Here is a 15,517-nt window from a genome sequence, read left to right as displayed (position 1 = left end):
GTGTGTGTGTGTGTGTTTCCTCCAGGTGTGTGTGTGTGTGTGTGTGTGTACTTCCTCCAGGCGCTGGCCCTGTGAGGGACCAGAGCTGTGTTTCTGAAGGGTGAGGTGTGTGTGTGTGTGTTTCCTCCAGGTGTGTGTGTGTGTGTGTGTATGTGTGTGTGTGTACTTCCTCCAGGCGCTGGCCCTGGGAGGGGCCAGAGCTGTGTTTCTGTAGGGTGAGGTGTGTGTGTGTTTCCTCCAGGTGTGTGGTGTGTGTGTGTGTGTGTGTGTACTTCCTCCAGGCGCTGGCCCTGGGAGGGGCAAGAGCTGTGTTTCTGAAGGGTGAGGACAGCCCGGTGCTGCTTGTTTATTTCAGACTGGGCTCAAGTTCTGCTGCAGGAGGTCGTCAGGCACAGCTGTCTCTGGGCTCTGGTACTTGGCTTCTCAAAGCAGCTTGACAGGGAAACACGAATCCTGGGCTCCTGCTCCTGGCCTGGCTCCTGGGCCACAGGTGGGGCCTGGTGTGGTGATGACTGCCTCATTTCAGGAGCTGGGCCACTCGGGGAGGGCTGGTTCCACGCTGCAGGAGCCAGCTTCCCTGGGTGTTCCTTCTGCCTGGGCCAGCTGCCATGGTTCTGGAAGAGTGGGCACGCATTCAGGGCCCAGCCCAAGACGGGACACAGCAACGTGAGGGCATCGTGTCTGGGTGAGTGGGTGCTGAGCTAAGGCCTAAGGTGAAGGTGAGCAATGAGCTCCCAAATGCTGGGGCCTCCCAGTGCCACCCAGGGCCCTGTCCCAAGAACCTGCCCTAGGCGGCGGTCGGGGGGCAGCGCCGGCGATATGCAGTGATGACAACAGCAACAGCCAGGACCGTTAGCGCTCACACCTGCTGATGCTACAGGCCGCTCACTCCCGGCCAGGCACCGCACCAAGAGCTTTACCAGCTCAGCTCGTGGGATCCTGCCAGTGACCCAGCACAGTTTCTACTGTTCAGTGGGCGAGAGGGAGGTGCAGACAGCTGGGGGTGCTCGGGCACAGGGCAAGCTACCTTCCCAAAGAGCAGCACGGGAGGGAAACCTGGGGAGCTCATGGTGTACCCTGAGCTTTTGGGGGCAGAGCCCAAGGGACAGGGAAGACAGTGACAGTTCTAAAGAGGACAGAGGATAGAAAGCAAGGTGAGCCCCTGCGGCCTGCAGCAAGGAAGACTTGGAGGGCCCAGAGAGAGGGCAGGGGGCCAGGAGGTGTAGACAGCGAGGGCCTCTTCCCTGTGTTTTCTCTGGAGGAAGGTGGCATTTTTCAGTCGCAGTAACTTTCTTGCCTCGCCCTCCTGGCCCTGGTGCTGCTCGTAGGGGGGCCATTCACAAAGGACACTGAGGTTCTCTCTGCTCCATCGCTGGCAGAACAGCTTGGGGTCCACCTCGAGAGGGTGTGTGTCCCCCTGGACAGCATCCTCCGGGCCACAGTCACGGCCTTTCCCCTTTCCCGCCGGCTTCCAGCACAGTGCCGGGAGGCTCCGTTCACCCCCTCCAGAGCGCCGCTGGGGCACGAGGCTCCCCGACTGCTCACGGCTGCGTCACACGTGCTCACACTCTCACAGGCACAGGGCAGGTGTCCTTACCTCATCTGAGGAGCCGTTCTCCACCCGGAATCTCCCGGCCCTCTGGATGGCTCCGTCGGCGTCACTGGAAATGAGCTGGAAGAAGAAAGCATTCAGTGAGGCAGCAGGGCCACCAGGAGCCACGCTCCCTCTGCCTGGATGCAGCCATCCACAAGGAAGCGACCAAACATCTGACAACATGAGCTAGAGGGCCCAGCCTACAAGCTAACAAGCCTTGTATCTATTTACTTATTTTTTAAAAGTTTATTTATTCACTGGTTCAGTCCCCAAATGCCCACAACATCTGGAACTGGGCCAGGCCAAAGCCAGAAGCCAGGAACTCCATCCTGGTCTCCCACGTGGGTGGCAGGGACCCAAGCACTTGGGCCACCATCCACCGCCTTCCCAGGTGCGTTGGCAGGAAGCTGGATTGGAAGCTGAGGCAGCATGGCGAGCGGCTTAACAACGTGGGCCCCGCTAACAGGCCGTTTAGAGCTCAGGCCCCCGAGCTGGGCTCCATAGTCTATGGGTGCCCGAGAGGAAGGAGCACCTAATCTTTAAGACTGGAAACGGGAGCATCAGATCTAAATTGAACACATTCTCATACTAGAAGTCATGAAAGCAATGCTTTCCAGAAAGGGGATCTTCATAATGCATCGCATGCAGGCAGGCGGCGGCTCACAGATGGCAGAGCTGAGAGCCAAGTCCCCAGTCCAGCTGCCTTCACGGGATGGCCCAAAGAACAATCAGTGGCTGGCATGAACTCAAGGCTCTCCCGACATCAGAGAAAGCCTGCGTGCTTCATCTGGTTTTAAATAGTTTCCCAAAGGCCAATTAGTCCTTGCAAGGGGAGCTCTGGCAACGCGAGGCTTGCAAACAGACGGCCTTCCAGGGCTCGTGCTAGGAGGAGAGACGTGGAAAGGAAACCGGGGCTTGGCACCACCGGTCCTGAAGTTCCCGACTCAACTTCTACCGCCTTCTCCCCTTCTTGATTTCTTGGTAGCAACTTGGGAAAATGACATCTTTCTTTCTTCACATTTGAATCCACCCACAATTTGTAGATCTGCCAACGGTTTCCACATCCTGGATTCACTAAAGCACCTTGCCCCGGGGCCGCTTCTCATGGCTCTAGCTTAAGGCTCACAGTGAGACAGAGACACAAGTTCTCAGGGAAGGTTGTTATCTCAGACTGCCGCTGGTGTGTAAGAGATACGCGGGTGTGGAAATACATGGACGGGTTTCAGGAAAATAACGTCCACAGATTTTCCCAAGGAAAATCATTTTTAAAAGATTCGTGATTTTTTTTCCCCATGGCAAGTGTGATAGCAGTATCTGGGATTTATGGGGTGCTTCTGTATGCCGTGCACTCCTCTGCCTCTAACAGGCAGTGTCTCGTTGAATTCTCATAAGAACAACACAAGGCGGGCACTGTTAGCTTCCTCACGTATGAAGGAGCAAACCGCAGCGGGGAAACGTGAAGTCAGCAGCCAAGGTCACGTGAATGGCTAGCGTGGGGGAGCACCGTGATGATGGGGGCCAAAGCAAGCTGACTCCAGACGTCCATCACCACCTCTAGCCACCACCCTACCCGACCGTCCTCTGGGGAATGTTGGCAATAAGGTCCAGTTTTCACACCTAACCTTTAACCTGAAAACTGCTTTCTCAAAAGACTTGTGTCTGTGTTTAGCTACTGATGACGTAAGAGCACCCCAATGCTGGTAATCCAAGGATGGCCCACAGAGGCTGTGCAGTACACAATTTCCCTTTGTCCACAGAGGGCCCTGGCCTTCGCCCCTGGCTCCTGGGAGGAGACCTCCACGCCCTGGGGGATGCCCTGTGTGAGCACCTGTTTACTTAGGACCTGGGAACCCTGCTGCACAGTAACACATGATTTATGGTGGGGGCTTCGGGTCACCTGGAGTCAGCTCTAGCTCTGGAGGCTGAGGTCAGCCCCGTGGATGGCCAACCATGTCCACGTGACCACGCCCTCCTAAAAACTGTACAGCACGACTCAGGTGCGCTCTGGTTCTCAACACACACGTCATTGCCAGGAGGCATCAGGTGCTGCCCGTGACCCTACCAGGAGAGGACCACCAGAAGCTCCGTATTTGGATCTCCTGGGCTCTGTCCCACGAGTCTCTGCCTTTGGCTGATTCTAACCTGTGCCTTTTCCCTGCAATAAACCATAAATGAGATCAAGAGCTTTTAGAGGGTTCTGTGAGTCTTTCTAGAACACTGTGGAGCCTGAGGGTGACCCGAGGACCCCTGAACTCTGCAGGTGATGTGAATATGAGGGTGAGCCTGTGGACCATGCTCTAACTTCACGGAGGTCAATTCTGAAGTGTAAGGTAAATATAGGTCTCCTGGGGTCACTGCCGTTTACACAGAGGAAGCAGAGAGGACTCAGTGTCTGTCTTCTCTGTGGGCTCCTACCTGCTGTCTGACAGACGAGCGGTAAATGGGCTGCTAGCTGAGGGTTACTGGTATAGGCTGTCTCAAGGGCTTTAGGAGAAGCATCTGGACTTGGCAAGAAAAGAGTACTGCGACCAATTACTAACATCTGGTACAGGTACATAGAGAGAGAGGGGGCCACATACACCTCTCACTTGCCACCCTTAACTAGAGGTTGGTAGACAGAGTCCTAAGACCAAGCCTCATCTAGGACCCAATGAGAAGAGCTCACAGTGATTCACTCACTCATTCATTGATACAAAAAACATAAAGAGGAGATTGCACTGCAGCATCCCATATGGACGCCGGTTCGAGTCCTGGCTGCTCTACTTCCGATCCAACTCTCTGCTATGGCCTAGGAAAGCAGTGGAAGATGGCCCAAGTCCTTGGGCCCCTGCACCTGCATGGGAGACCTGGAAGAAGCTCCTGGCTCCTGGCTTCGGATCAGCCCAGCTGTGGACGTTGCAGCCATATGGAGAGTGAACTAGCAGATGGAAGATCTCTCTCTCTCTCTCTTCTGCCTCTCTGTAACTCTGCCTTTCAAATAAATAAATAAATCTTTAAAAATAAAACATGAAGATCTGCCACCTGCCGCTATATGCCAAGCACTGCTAGGCACAGGCAGTCATACTTTTTTCGGGGTGGCAGGTGAGGGGCCACTTGAGACTTTCCACACAGCACTGGCCGTCGAGTGGTTTTGGTGAACTGCAAAACTGTTCCCCCTCAGGTCCCCATGTCTTCCCATCAGAGGGCACGCACACCTGGGACTCCCTGGCTTGGAAGGCACTCCCTCCCACCTTCCCCACATCCCCACTGCTCCGAGATTCCGTCCCTGACCTCACGGCCTGGGCAAACGATTCCGCCTTAGGGTTCCAGAGCACTCACAGGTGTGACTTCCTTTCTTGGAGTGAGTCCCGGATTCCTGCTTCTCTCTCTAGGCACCCTCCTGACTCCCCAGTAAGCTCTATGAAGGCAGAGACTACGTTTTTATGTTCCTCACCACTGCCTCCCCAGAGTGGACTTGGTATAGACTTCCATTAAGTATTTATAAACAAGAACTGTGTCAACAGATGAAGGCCAAATTCCTACACAAATGACCACAGGGATCTAACCATGGGGAAAGACCCGTGCCAGCCCTGGAAACACAGAAAGTTCATCTCTCATGCAAGAAATGTCCGAGAGATTCTACCAGATCTATCACAAGGAGGGACCAAAGGGAAGGGCAGGCCAAATAGCCGAAGTCACCAGGTGCCAAGGCATGGCAACGTGAATCGTGACTTAAGCCTCACGGATTCTAACTAATGCCCCAACCTCACACACCGGGGCCTGCCTGAGGTTGGCGGCGGTGGAAGGGCAGTGGCTGGGAAGGAGATCCTCTGCCCTCCCCTGCCCTCCAGCTGACTCCAGCGGCCGTGGTGGCTGGCGCCTGGCACACTGGCTGATGTGAAGAAGACAGTGACCCTGTGAACCCAGGGGTGAACACGCAAACAGCACAGAAAAACATTTTCCAACACAGCTAAGACTCAGCTGACTCCACCAGTTCTCTTTCTGTCATTCTGTCCACAGCTCTGACCCAGCCAATTAAAACCAGAGAAGAGGCCGGCACTGTGGTGTAGCGCATTAAGCCACACTGCCTGCAGCACCAGCATCCCATATGGGCCAGGAACAAGCTCCTGGCTCCTGGCTTCGGATCGGCGCAGCTCCGGCTGTTGCGGCCATCTAGGGAGTGAACCAGCAGATGGGAGACCTCTCTGGCTCAAATAAAATAAACTGACACTCTTCCTTTGTGGGAAGGTTTGGTTCAGGAATGACAGGGTCTGTAGCAGAATCCATCTAAATGTGCAATACTGCCCAACCCAGAAGCCCTCTCCCCGATTCGTCCTACGTGGTGCAGAGTTCCAGGTGCCACCAAAACCGACTCGCACCATTCTCCAGGGTAATCCCGCCTCCAAGGCAGCCATGTGACACACTTCTCTCTGCCTACAAGGGGGCCAGAGTCCTGGGGGGCATTTATGGGACCCGAGCCTGTAGAAGGGTGGTGCCTTTCTCCTCTCCCCTCCCCACTGGCCAGAACACTGATAACCAGAGGCCATGAAATGTCACACTGAAGACCGTGGGCCCGTCCTGTGCTTGAACGGGGTGAGTGCAGAGCTGCCATCCACTTAGAATGCCTGGCTAGATGTGCATTTGTGCACTAATCCAACCCATAAAAGAGAACACAGGAAAACCACTGATCCTGGGTGTTAGTAAAATGATGTGGCCCCATCTAACCCCAGACGCCATCACAGGCCCTGGCCCCTGTCGCCATGTTGCATGGTAGGCTTTGGCCCTAGACCTCATGCTCCAACCACTGGTGCCAAGTTTCACCTCCACCCTAATGGGATTGGATACTCCTACTTCCCTGCCTGCCCCCAGCAAAGTTCTAAAAGGAACTGTTCCTGAACACCTGGCTCTCTTTCTCTCTGCGGCTCCTGATCTCTCTCCCAGTCTGTCTCTGTCTCTGCCTCTGTCTCTCTGGATCTCTCTCTTACATTCTCCTTCTCTCTCTCTTTTTATTTATTTATTTTTTGACAGGCAGAGTTAGTGAGAGAGAGAGACAGAGACAGAGAGAAAGGTCTTCCTTCTGTTGGTTCACCCCCCAAATGGCTGCAATGGCCGGAGCTGCGCCGATCCAAAGCCAGAAGCCAGGTGCTTCCTCCTGGTCTCCCATGGGGTGCAGGGCCCAAGCACCTGGGCCATCCTCCACTGCACTCCCGGGCCACAGCAGAGAGCTGGACTGGAAGAGGGGCAACCAGGACAGAACCGGCGCCCCGACCGGGACTAGAACCCGGGGTGCCGGCGCTGCAGGCGGAGGATTAGCCTAGTGAGCCGCGGTGCCGGCCATCCTTCTCTCTCTTTTTCCTTCTTTGCCCCTCCCCTCCGGTCTGTCAGGCTTCCCCAGTGAACCCTTTCCCTAACTCTGGTGTTCGGTGTGTTTTGTGGCGGCCTTACATTAGGTTCTTAGTTTAACCTGTGGAACCTGACATGGAGCACCAGAGCAAACGTTCTACGGAACAGACCTACCACAAAAGCACAAGGAAATCTTAGAAAACCTCAAATGATGGTAACGACTTGGGAGCAAAATGGATCTACAAAAACAGAACAACTGTGATCAGCTCTCAGAATTCTGAAGTCCGGTGGCCACAGTGAACCAAAAACCAGATACCGAGAAGAAAATCCCCCCAGAGAGTAAACGGGAATTTCAGTTTGAGATAGACACAGGAAGTTGGTTAGCGACATCTCAGAGAACACAGCTGGGAGACAGTGCAGAGAAGGATGGATGGCGACGTTGTGAAGGAGGCCTTCGGGCACAGCACCCAGGGATAACAAATTATCCCGCCCTCTGTGTTAAGGCAGCTGGGTATACATTAGCTTATGTGCGTAAGAGGGGCCGCAGAAAATGAGAGTTTTTAAAGAAAACAAATTTATGTGCCAGGAATGAGGAAACAAGCCCTGGAAGCAGGGCCCACCCAGCTTCCTGTCTGTCGTCCCCTGCCCAAGGAGCCTTCGATTCACTGAACCAGGGAAGTGACGTTCTAATCTCTGGACTGAGCGAGCCGTTTGCTCCGCCAGTAGATGAGAACCCTGATGGCCAGCGTTGTCCGGAGGGGTTTGCACAGGGGAGTTCCACATCTGAAACCCCTCCACCCACACTTCTGCAGAAGAGGCAGTGGGATGCAGAAACAGGGACCTACACTCATGTCCATAAAACCCCAGTCTGAGTGCAGACTGGGTCCTCAGTGCTTCACTGAGAGGCCAGCCTGGTCCATCAGGTGCAGGAATGGCTGTCTCTTCCCCTTTTCCAATGAACTATGATAAAATAGGCTCTGCTCGTTTCTCGGCTGCACGTTTCGTCATCAATGGAACGAGTCCGGGTGCTGGAATCGGCGGTGACACGGGGAGCCAGGGGAGAGCGCCGCCTGTTGAAGGCGGCTGGGCCTTCAACAAGGTGACGAAAGCAGAGAGCACGGCCGGCCGGCTGAGGCCCTCGAGCCCCAGGGCCAGCGAAGCTGCAGGCGCTGGGCGGGTGTCCTCTCCCCCAGGAAGAAGCGTCCATAAAAGAGGCCTTTACAAATGCAGCCCTGCCTACCCTGGAGCCGGTGGTCGCTGGTCATCAGCTGCCTTAGAATCTGCTGGGTGCAGCCCTGCACTTCTGAGGGGTGGAGCTGGGGGAGGGGAGCTTGGACGCCTCCCGGAGGCAGACAGAGAGCTCCGATGGGTGGGCTCCAGTCCATACGAAAGGAGGAGACCTGGTGACCTGGAGCAGACAAAATCAGCCAGCTGCAAATGACATGCTAAATACTATCCAGCAATCACACAAAAGAAAGCAACATAAAAAATAATTCCTGGTAAGTTGGAATGAAAACAAAATGATGAGTGAATGATAAAATCAGAATTTAGGAGAAAAAGTTTTCAAGGAAAAAAAAAGTTGTTTTTTTTTTAGGAATAAATAGAATCAGTAAGCCCTCAAATATAATTATAAACATTTAGATAATGAGTAATAATTGCAAAACAAAAACTATTATAAATAGGATTTATAAAATTATAATTACAATGGAAAATTTAGTATGTTTCTCTCCTAATAGATAAAAGTAAAAACTAGTAAATATTTATAGAAGAATTAAAAATAAAATGGATAAGCAGCCGGCGCCGCGGCTCACTAGGCTAATCCTCCGCCTGCGGCGCCGGCACACCATGTTCTAGTCCCAGTTGGGGTGTTGGTTCTGTCCCAGTTGCTCCTCTTCCAGTCCAGCTCTCTGCTGTGGCCCAGGAAGGCAGTGGAGGATGGCCCAGGTCCTTGGGCCCTGCACCCGCATGGGAGACCAGGAGGAAGCACCTGGCTCCTGGCTTCGGATCAGCGCAGCATGCCGGCCGCAATGATATGACCGTAGTGGCCACTTGGAGGGGTGAACCAACGGAAAAAGGAAGACCTTTCTCTCTGTCTGTCTCTCTCACTGTCCACTCTGTCAAAAAAAAAAAAATGTATAAGCACAATTTAATAAACATAATAAATTTATTAAGGTACACAGAATTTGCACCTTTTAAAACTGTCCACTCAACTTTAAAACGCTGACTTAATTTTGAAAGAAAGATTGAAAAGCACTATAGAATTCCTTCACATAAAAAATTCTATAAAACTACAGAAAAAAAACAAGAGAAAAAATTATAGATCACATTTAGCCTAATATAATTGAGTGAAAAACTGTGTTCAAAACATAAAAAACAGAAATTAAAAAATATACATCTGAAAAAACTCTAGGATTAAACAGAAATGGCAAAATTGGACACTCTTCCAGAGTAAACCATGTGCTGCCACAGACGCTGTGTGCACAGGGAAACTCGTGTTCTTAAATGCTTTCATTATTACACAAGAAATGATAAAAACAATGAAATAAACAAAAACCTCTAGAAAATACAAAGAACAATGAAAGGGAAAAAACACCAGAAATGCAGAGAAAATAAAACAAGATCAGAACAGAAATTACAGAATGAGGACAGCAGTAAGGATAAACCTGCCGAGGGTCTCAGGCAAGCCTGACCTGGAAAAGCAAAGAACAAAGACAGACACAGAGCGCTACGAAAGGAAATGTAGCCGCTGACGAAGATTTTAGGGAGAGTAAGAGAACACCGTATGGAACTACTCAAGTACCAGCAACTTTAACAAAGAGAGAGAGAGAGAGAGAGAGAGAGAGAGAGAGATTTGTCCATCTGCCGGTTCACTTCCCAAATGCCTGTAACAGCCAGGGTTGGCCAGGCTGAAGTCAGGAGCCAGGAACTCCATCCATGTCTCCCACAGGGTGGCAGGGGCCCAGGCACCTGGACCATCCTTTGCTGACTTTCCAGGCACATTAGCGGGGATCGGGTTGGACGCAGCGGAGCCAGGACTCGAACCAGCACTCCGATATGAGATGCTGTTTGCAAGAGGTGGCTCAGCCCACCGCACCAGCCACGCTGGCTTCCCACAGTGAAAATTATTTTAAGAAAATAAAGGGATGTGAATATGCCAGTAAGTATTTGCAAAACCGAAGAAGCCATCAGAACACTGCGCAATGGCATTCCTGGCCCAGGGGGTCTTCCAGGAGGGGAAGGGTCCCGTCTCCCAGAGCAGCAACTCACTCACAGGAAGCCGGGCTGAGATTCCTCAGAGAACTAGCAAATCATCTACGTTTAGTTTGGTGGAGAAGCTCGGAGAAAGGAGTTAATGTATGTTCAACTTCAGTGATGCTAAGAAAAGAGGACAACATCTGTATTTCTTCTTCTTCTTCTTTTTTTAAAGATTTATTTATTTATTTGAAAGGCAGAGTTACAGAGAAACAGAGGCAGAGAGAAGTCTTCCATCTGCTGGTTCACTCCCCGAATGGCCGCTACAGCTGTAGCTAGGCCTATCTTTTTTTTTTTTTTTTTTTGACAGGCAGAGTGGACAGTGAGAGAGAGAGACAGAGAGAAAGGTCTTCCTTTGCCATTGGTTCACCCTCCAATGGCCACCGCGGCCGGCGCACCGCGCTGATCCGATGGCAGGAGCCAGGAGCCAGAATCCAGGTGCTTTTCCTGGTCTCCCATGGGGTGCAGGGCCCAAGTACTTGGGCCATCCTCCACTGTACTCCCTGGCCACAGCAGAGAGCTGGCCTGGAAGAGGGGCAACCGGGACAGAATCCGGTGCCCCAACCGGGACTAGAACCCAGTGTGCCGGCGCTGCTAGGCGGAGGATTAGCCTAGTGAGCCGTGGCGCCGGCTGTAGCTAGGCCTATCTGAACCCAGGAGCCTGGAGCTTCTTTGGGGTCCCCCATGTGGGTGCAGGGGCCCAAGTACTTGGGCCAGCTCCCACTGCTTTCCCAGGTGCATTAGCAGGGAGCTGGATCAGAAGTGGAGCAGCTGGGACTGGAACCGGCGCCCATATGGGATGCCGGTGCTGCAGTCAGAGGTTGAACCCACTAGGCCACAGCACTGGCCCCCAACATATGTCTTTGATTCACTGAATCTGGCCTCACACCTCTGACCGGGTCACACACCAATGGGTCAGAGCTCAGGGAAGACAGTGTCAGGGCAGAGAAGGCAGACGCCAGTACGTGATCGCTGGCCAGGAGCCGCCAGGCCCGGGGAGGGACTCCCCTGGGTGCTCAGGCACTGTCCGATGCTGTGGCCACAAGTTCTGTTTAAGTTTAAGGTAAAATTAGTTTAAAATGGTCCTGCTCCTCAGTTACACATCTGCACCCTAAGCGCTGCCGTGGCCTGTGGCCTCCCCAGTGGACAGAGCGGGTGTGAGCACTTCTGTAAATGCAGGAAGTTCTACTGCGCCGGACGTCCCCGGGGCTCTGGGCGCCAGGCTCAGCTCGGCTTCCCTTCCTGTGAAACATGAGAAGTGGGGTAACCCGTGGGACTCAACTCGAGCCCAGGCTCTGGTCCAGTGTCAGCCAAACTGTGTCCGATTCACTTAAGGCCAAACAGGGTTCAATGCACCGCATTTTTTTTTTTTTCAGGAAAAAGGTACTATCTAAGCAATAATATCCATGTGCAGGATTTAACAAATTAATTTAACAGAAAATCAAAGCCAGGATGTGTGAAATGTTATTCATTAGCTACTGTAAATAAGAATATTATCATTTTTATATTATAGGTGAGTAAATGAGAATCTTGGAGGCTGGCGCTTAGCAAAGACAGGCTAATCTTCTGCCTGTGGTGCAGGCATCCCTTGTGGGTGCTGGTTCCAGTCCCAACTGTTCCTCTTCCGATCCAGCTCTCTGCTGTGGCCTGGGAAAGCAGTGGAAGATGGTCCAAGTCCTTGGGCCCTGCACCCGCGTGGGAGACCAGGAACAAGCTCCTGGCTCCTGGCTTCAGATCAGCTCAGCTCCGGACATGGTGGCCATCTGGGGAGGGAACCAGCAGACAGAAGACCTTCCTGTTTCTCCCTCTCTCTGTCTGTAACTCTACCTCTCAAACAAACAAATAAAATTTTTAAAGAAATGAGAATCTTTCTTACATTCATAGAAATATGGAATTTTTTGAAAAGGAAAAGCTCTCCCCTCTACTTGGCTGCCTTGTTTCATTGGCCTGGAACCAGTTTCTGCCGTAAATCGTGAAATGCTTGTATATTTTTATGAGGCACAGGGTAACATCTCAACATGCGTGTACAGCAGGGACGCCGTCTAAGCAGGCAGTTCACATTTAGGTTTCCTTCCTGGGTCTCTGTGCTTGGAGTCTCTGGGACCTGTGCTCTAAGCAGGCACCGTGTGCTTGGCATTCAGGCACACAAACCGAAGGCACAATAGATTTACTCACAAAACCAGCTCCAGAAGGTCATGTGAAGTGCATCTTTAAAAATCACATTTCACATGGCCCTCTGGATCGCCTTCCTTTAAAAGGAGAGGTTATGGGGGCTGGTGCTGTGGCACAGTGGGTTAATCCTCCGTTTGTGGTGCCAGCATCCCAAATAGGCACTGGTTCTAGTCCCGGCTGTTGCTCTTCCAATCCAGCTCTCTGCTGTGGCCTGGGAAAGCAGCAGAAGATGGCCCAAGTCCTTGGGCCCCTGCACCCACGTGGGAGACCAGGAACAAGCTCCTGGCTCCTGGCTCCTGGCTTCAGATCGGCACTGTGGGGAGTAACTGGGAGCAACTCGGACTAGACTAAGTTACTGGAATTAAGACTTATTCTATGCATCTGCTCTCCCACAATATGGCGCTGAGAAGGGAGGAAACAGCTTCTACACAGCTGCCTCCAGTTCAACCAATAAACTGTGGGACCTGCTCCTGATTGGAGGAGAGCAGCGTGCTCGGCGTGTGGGCAGCAGAGTTGGGATTGGTGGAAGAGGACTATAAAGGAGGAGAGAGACAACATGCACCAGGAACATCTATCTGAAGGAACACCTGAGCAGCCCCCGAGAGAGCCGGCCGGCGGTGTGCCGCTCCCCCGCGGAAGTGGGGAAAGTGGCAGGGGGAACCGCCCTTCCACGGAGGTGGAAGGGTCGGTAGCCAACCTGGGAAGAACCAGCAGCAAACCCGGGGAGGGCCGAGCAGACAAAAGAACAGCACAGGGTCCTGTGTCATTCCTCCACGAAGAGGGGGAGCGACAGGCACAGCTCCGACGATTGCGGCCACTGGGGAGTGAACTGACAGAAGGAAGACCTTTCTCTTTGTCTCTCCCTCTCACTGTCTGTAACTCTACCTCTCAAATAAATAAAAACTCTTTAAAAAATAAAGGAGAGGTTATGAGTGGGTCCCACTGACCAGGTTCCAATCTCAGTGCCACACTTATTGGCTCTGTGGTCTTGGGAACATCATTTATTTTTTTTCTTCTTCCAATTTTAGTCTCTTTATATACAAAATGGGAACAATGACTACATTCACTTCTCAGGTCAGGAGGAGGATTCAACAAGGCAAAATATGTAATGAGACCAGAACAGTGTCTGGACGTAAATTAGTGCCTAATAGATGTTCTAACACCACAATATACATTATTAACATATGATAATGATTAATATAAATGCTCCGATTAGTTCTAAACCACTAAGTAATGGATTAGTGATTAAACCACTTTTATACTGACTTTAATGTGGATTAGTGATTAAACCTCTTTACCGGCACATTTAAATTCTTGGAAGCTCTGCTTAAACATCTGTCCACCCAACAAATGTTACTGAAATCTATTTTTCAGGGTGTGTACTAACTGCTGGACTTATAAAGATAAACGCAACAGGAGCCCAGCCCTAGAGGAATGCAGCTCCTGCAGGGAGAGACGTGTTCACAACAACAGATAAGTCGCAGCGCGAGCTGGTCCAAAGGCCGTCGTAACAGAGCAAGAACGGGCGCCCGGGAGGTCAGAGGCCGCACAGGGACTCCGCCTGGGGGAGCTGCGGAAGGGTGCACTGCTATAATGCGATTTATTCTGAGCTGTAATCACCCGGGAGGTCAGAGGCCGCACAGGGACTCCGCCTGGGGGAGCTGCGGAAGGGTGCACTGCTATAATGCGATTTATTCTGAGCTGTAATGTAATTTATTGTGGGACAGGACTGATGATTTCCAACATAAGCAGGTTTTTTTTTTTTTTTTAACTGCAAATACTGGTCAAGAAAGCAGATCCTGTATACGCAAATCTCCTTCTCTCTCTCTCTCTCTCTCTCTCTCTCTCTCTCTCACACACACACACACACACACCTGATTTAGCAAATACTATTCTAAAGGGAAGAAAGTTCAAATGGCTGCAACAGGAAGAGGGAGGGAGGCAGAAACCCAGGCAGAGTGAGCCATCCTTCACTGGTGTGTGTGGCTCTGGGCCCTGTCTCTGGTCTCTCTCACTTTACTCCACTGCCTGCCGGTAGGGAGAGGCAGGGGACGGGGTTCAGGGAGGGGCTCTACGGCAGAGGCTGGCAGCCAGAGTGCTGACAACACCATGGCGCACGAAGGAACACCCAGCTGCTTCTAAGGCTCTCTGCCGAGCAGGCTACGTGTTGGCTGAAGGAGAGCCACCGAGGCCCTGGATCTGGGCTCAGACTTCCCTTTCTTGTCTAAGATTTATTTATTTGAAAGGCAGAGTGACAGATGGGAGTGGGACAGAGGGGCATGGAGAAAGCTATCTTCCAGGAGAGATATCATCCGTCCACTGGTTCACCCCCTAAATGGCTGCAGCAGCTAGGCTCAATGCCAGCCCAGAACCCCACCAGAGTCCCACACGGGCAGCAGGGGCCCAAGTACTTGCGCCACCACCTGCTGCCTTCTCAGGTACAACAGCAGGGAGGTGGACTGGAAGCAGAGAAGTGGAGACTCAAACCGATGCTCTGATATGGGATGCCAGTGTCACAAGCTGTGGCTTAACCCACTGTGCCGCAACCCTAGTCCCCGGGCTTCTGTTTCTTAAAGATGTATTTATTTTAAAGTCAGAGTTACAGAGAGAGGGGAACACACACACACACACACACACACACACAGATCGTCCATCTGCTGACTCAATCCCCAGATGGACACAATGACCAAGGCCAAAGCCAGAAGCCACAAGGTTCATCTGGGTCTCCCACACGGGAGGCCGGGGCCCAAGCACTGGGGCCATCTTCTGCTGCCTTTCCCAGGCCATTAACAGGGAGCCCTATCCGAGGTGGAGCAGCCGGGACTCCATGGCCCCCGTATGGGATGCTGACGTGGCAGGCAGCAGCTTTACCCGCGACGCCACAATGCCAGCCCCTCCAGACTTTTCTGATCATCATTCCTGACCACCGTCCCCAGCAAGCCCAACATCCATCAGGATGATTTATCTGATGGCCTGCGCGCATGTCCTCCGTCTTTCCAAGTCTCATGACCAAGCTTCACAGCTCTGCCGTCCACTCCTAAGGCTCCAACAACACCCTCCCATCCACACTGCCACCGCTCTGTCACCACTGCACCCAGTGAATAACCGACCCCGCTCTTCTGGGTCATGTTGTAACGGGGGGGGGTCCCTGGCTAATCAAGTCAACACTGCACGCCC

General features: G+C 52.4%; 1 protein-coding gene across 5 annotated transcripts in view; it reads right to left on the bottom strand.

Moving 5' to 3' along the window:
* Positions 1-15,517, bottom strand: part of GARNL3 (GTPase activating Rap/RanGAP domain like 3) — a 162,051-nt gene that overhangs the window by 86,171 nt on the left and 60,363 nt on the right. For all 5 annotated transcript variants that reach the window (XR_016225287.1, XM_051854945.3, XM_051854951.3 and 2 more), the window contains one exon: positions 1,598-1,672. Coding sequence is in view for 3 of the 5 variants with exons in the window: in XM_051854945.3 (XP_051710905.3) it covers positions 1,598-1,672 (75 nt within the window). In the remaining 2 variants the exon portion in view is untranslated. The remainder of the gene's footprint in view (positions 1-1,597; positions 1,673-15,517) is intronic.

Source organism: Oryctolagus cuniculus, chromosome 1, assembly GCF_051225735.1.
Source record: "Oryctolagus cuniculus isolate XC-2025 breed Fujian yellow rabbit chromosome 1, ASM5122573v1, whole genome shotgun sequence".
NCBI lineage: Eukaryota > Metazoa > Chordata > Mammalia > Lagomorpha > Leporidae > Oryctolagus > Oryctolagus cuniculus.
The sequence above is the reverse complement of the archived record's forward strand: the minus strand, read 5'-3'. Positions and strand labels throughout refer to the sequence as shown.